This window comes from Arachis ipaensis, chromosome B02, assembly GCF_000816755.2.
Source record: "Arachis ipaensis cultivar K30076 chromosome B02, Araip1.1, whole genome shotgun sequence".
Lineage (NCBI taxonomy): Eukaryota > Viridiplantae > Streptophyta > Magnoliopsida > Fabales > Fabaceae > Arachis > Arachis ipaensis.
In genome coordinates, this window is record NC_029786.2 from 2,697,430 (window position 1) to 2,702,370 (window position 4,941).

Sequence of the window (4,941 nt, forward strand, 5' to 3'; positions counted from 1 at the left end):
TCGCCGGCGGCCATAGCTGCTCCGATTCAAGCTCCGGCTCATACTCCTCCTCCACCTCGAACTCGCCGGACCGATCACACTCAATTAGCCTCTCTCCGCCGGTGAGTATCAGCCCCAGAAGATCCCAACCGAAGTCGCCGGAAAATCACATTCCACCACCGACACAGCAGCAACAACAACAAACCCTAACCGGAGATAACAGAAGCAGAAGCAGAAGCTCAATCTCATCCTCCAATCTCTCTTCGCCACGTGTCCTTTCACCTTCACTGTCCCCAGCTCACAACACCACGAACTACACTCAAACGGCGTCGTATTCAACAACCCCAGAAAGAGAACTTAACCAGTCACCGTCGCTTTCACCGATTTCTCTCTCACCGAATCGTTTGCATCCGAAAGTCTCAAATGGGTCACCGAAGATAACGGAAAAGTCTCAAACTTTATCTTCATCACCGGAGAAAGTAAAGGTTAGTGAAACATTTTCACCACAGAGACTATCCAATGCTTCTAACGGTAGTGGAAAGAGTAGTAGTGCGTTGTCGTCTTCGACTTTTTCGCTTCCTTCGCCGGATAAGGTTACAACTTTGATGCATCAGAATCATGGGTTAGATCAGTCTCCAACCATTTCTGATGTTTCAGATCGGTATAGGCATTCTCCAATTGCATCAGTGCCTTTGTCACCAACTCTGTTGTCATCACCGGAGAGAGAATTGAATCACGGTGGTGATAATAATTCTTCTCATGCCCCTCCACAGAGGAAGCATTGGGAGATTCCTGACCTGTTGACACCACCCATTCCCGAATCTTCATCAGTGGAGAATGTGTTTGGAGCAGCAGATTCTGTTGTGGTTCCACAGAGGAAACAATGGGAGATTCCGGCGATTCCGGTGATTTCGGCACCTATTGATCCATCTGGCAGAGTTTCAGCTCCTCCTCCGCCTCCGCCACCACCTCCTCCTCCACCGCCCCTGCCGCCTACGCTGCCGCGACAGCGTAAGCAGTGGGAAGTGCCTTCTCCATCGACGCCTGTGGATCAACCAATTTCTAGGCCACCGGAGCTGACACCGCCTTCTAGGCCTTTTGTGTTGCAGACACCAAATACAAAGGTTTCTCCGGTCGAGTTGCCGCCGAATTCTTCTTCGGGTTTGGGGGTGATTGAGGAGAATTCCGAGGAGGCTTCTAAGCCAAAGCTGAAGCCTTTGCATTGGGATAAAGTGAGGGCAAGTTCTGATCGTGAGATGGTGTGGGATCAGCTGAGGTCCAGCTCCTTCAAGTAAGGATTTTTTTTTGTCAATTGACTAATGATTTTCATAAAATTTCCGAATTAATGCATTTTATTGTATAACATTTTCTGCTTTGATTCATATTTGTGAAACATGGTGTTTAGCCTTTTAGCTTCTTGATAGTTAGTAGCAATTGGTGTTTCTAAATTCTAAGACTCTTAGCTTATTTGCTTTTAATGGATATCAGTGATTTGAACTACTTTGGATATCAGTGATTTGCTTTTAATTGTTTGATGTTGCAATTAGTGTGCTCGAGTTGATCATTGGATCGGTTTTCGGCTTGCAGGTTGAATGAGGAGATGATTGAGACATTGTTTGTAGTGAACACACCGAACCCCAAACCCAAGGACACTACTCCACGCTCGGTCCTTGCCCCGCCACATCAGGAGGATAGGGTGTTAGATCCCAAGAAGTCCCAAAATATTGCTATATTGCTAAGAGCACTCAACGTGACTATAGAAGAAGTGTGTGAAGCATTGTTAGAAGGTATGTTCTCTTGGCTTTAGATCCATCAAGTTTTGTGGTAACGATTACTATTGATTGTCGTTGAAGAATGTCTCGACTAGGTGATGTGGTTATATACAGAATCATGCGTGATGTAAATCTGTCTTCATAATCATTTGGAATTAATTCTTTACTATTCCTAGTACATGATTTTTGCCTACATGTGGAGTTGATAAATTGCTCTTTAATGTTGCAAGGTTCAAATAGGGGTTTTAGAAAGGGAAAAAACTTGGTCTACCGCTTATTTGGCAACATTTTTTTATTGTGATTTGGTTATATATAAAGTTGGTGTACGTGATGTCTAGATATGCATGCGAGTAAAAATGTTAAAATGATTAGTTGTGATTATTACATGCATAGTTGTTGGAAGTTCGAACCATAAGTTTCACGATTCGAACCCATTTCTGGAACTGGTCCAATTCTGATACACAATTTGAATCTTACAGTTCGAACTATTCATTGGCAACATGTGTTCTCGAACCCCTTCTCACGGTTCGTCTCTGCCACTTCAAACTCCCGCTTCCCAAAACCACTTCTCTGCCCTCTTTACTTTCTCATTGTTCTGTCCCTGCTTTCAGTTTCTGTTGCCATTGTGTTTTTCCCACTATTACTGGCTCCTACTCAGCCCAAGATGGGTAAAAAGGATGTTGCATGGGAGCATTGTAGTTTTTGCAACATTTTATGCGATTTTTGTATGCTCTAGGTATATACATTTGCTATTTATTGTTCGTAAAGATAAATGATACCCAGTTCACAATTCTAAAGTTGGTCAAACGATTTACAAAACAATTCACGACTTGACAACTATCATTACATGATACATACTAACCGATAGAGGTTTTGAGTCACTTCTTTTCATCATTTAGAAGTTTGCTTGTTGCCTTTGTTCATGAGAATGTGCTGAATGGCAAATACTCTAGTGCTACTTGGCATCTTTTGGTTTTGACTAAGTTACATAGACAATAGCTGAATAATTTGCAACTCTGCAGGTATAACCGATACACTTGGAACAGAACTGCTCGAAAGCTTGTTAAAAATGGCACCAAGCAAGGAAGAAGAACGTAAATTGAAGGAACATAAAGATGACTCGCCAACCAAGCTTGGTCCTGCCGAGAAATTTTTGAAGGCAGTGCTTGATGTGCCTTTTGCGTTTAAACGGGTGGAAGCAATGCTTTACATTGCTAATTTTGAGTCAGAATTGGAATATCTTAGGAAATCTTTTCAAACTCTGGAGGTATATAGTCACCTTTTCCCCACTGATTTACTTAAGAACTAGTAATATTTGCCATTACGTCGGGTTAATGGCAAATATTTCTAGGTTTAAAGTCGGCAAAGCAAAATCATTCTATGAATTATGTTCATTTGCATTTAGATTTCTTCTATTACATGTCATGATATGTAGTTTCTATGCTTATTCCGACTAATAATTTTGCAGGTTGCCTGTGAAGAGCTGCGAAACAGCCGAATGTTCTTGAAGCTTCTAGAGGCAGTGCTGAAAACCGGTAACCGCATGAATGTGGGGACAAACCGTGGCGATGCACATGCCTTCAAGCTCGATACGCTTCTCAAGCTGGTTGATGTCAAAGGCGCAGACGGTAAAACCACTTTACTCCACTTTGTGGTACAAGAAATCATTAGAACCGAAGGCGCTCGCCTCTCAGGCACCAACCAAACTCCGAGCACGACCACCAACGAAGACGCCAAATGCCGGAGGCTGGGTCTACAAGTAGTGTCTAGCCTAAGCTCAGAGCTAGCAAATGTGAAGAAAGCCGCTGCTATGGATTCCGAAGTTCTAAGCAGCGAAGTTGCTAAACTCTCCAAAGGGATTGCACACATCGCCGAGGTTGTGAAGCTAAACCAAACATTAGGATCAGATGAAAGCAATCACAAATTCACAGAATCAATGAACAAGTTCATGAGAATGGCTGAGGAGGAGATACTAAAGATTCAAGCACAAGAGAGTGTTGCAATTTCTCTTGTGAAAGAGATCACTGAGTATTTCCATGGAAACTTGTCAAAGGAAGAAGCTCATCCATTTAGAATCTTCATGGTGGTAAGAGACTTCTTGAATGTTCTTGATAGGGTTTGTAGGGAAGTTGGTATGGTTAATGAGAGAACCATGGTTAGTTCTAATCATAGATTCCCTATACCGGTGAACCCTTTGCTTCCACAACCTCTAAACCCTATGCTTCCACAACCTCTTCCTGGTTTACATGGAAAGAGAAACTATAGTTCTTCAGATGATGATAGTTCTTCATCACCTTAAGCTTCAAACTATGTTAGTGTCACATCTTCGGCCACATCTTTATTTCGCCGGCAATTGCGAGTTTGGATTCTGGAAGGGAAGGAATAGTAGAAAGGGCTCGAAGGGTAAACCAAAATATGTTATACTCTTCGAACCCTTTCCTCCGATCCCTTCCTTTCCAAAACCCCAACTCGCAAACATGCCCTTAGAAAGCTTCTCGAAAAGAGGTTTGTTATATGTACATACATAGCATGCGATTTTGTGTCAACGTACAATGCATTCGCTATCAGATGAGGCGTAGATCACCCCATTTGACGGCGAATAATGTACGAGTTGGCACAATATCCCGCATAAGATGTACATATAACATTTTTCTTTCAAGAAAACAACCTGGAAACAGGTGATTTTGACTACTGGCCTTGGGTGGGATGCTTGTATGGTTTTGGCCAAAGTGATATTTTTTGTTTCCTTTGTTAAATTGTATAAATCCATGTAAAAGATTTTCAGTATTATATGATAGATTATATATATATATGTAGATGATTAAGAGTAGAGGATTTTCTTTTTGGGAAAAAATAAGCTTGCCTTATATGATTGAGATATATGTATATTATAAGGTTGGTGTACAAAGATTAATATTCAATTAGAGAGGGTACTTTGCTGCAATTATTAAGATTCTAATTTGCAAAGCTGCCATATAATGCTTTAGTCAAATACCAGATCTTGGATCTCATCCTACTCCATGTTACTAAAAATGGGTTGGAGCTAGTAAAGCTGAATTTTAACCTAAGATACTTTAGTAGAAGAGTTTTTTTCTGATTTAACAAAGTGTCACTAATAAGCTATCCAAAGGACGAAAAAAAAGAGTTGTAATTAAAAAATATTTATGCCATAAATTTTATTGGCAAAACA

General features: G+C 41.2%; 1 protein-coding gene across 1 annotated transcript in view; it reads left to right on the top strand.

The window, feature by feature from the left end:
• LOC107623090 (formin-like protein 1) overlaps positions 1-4,695 on the top strand; it is a gene marked incomplete in the record, with an annotated part of 5,745 nt that extends 1,050 nt beyond the window's left edge. The window contains 4 exon segments of the mRNA XM_016325234.2: positions 1-1,270; positions 1,567-1,766; positions 2,774-3,018; positions 3,220-4,695. Coding sequence (XP_016180720.1) covers positions 1-1,270; positions 1,567-1,766; positions 2,774-3,018; positions 3,220-4,050 — 2,546 coding nt within the window.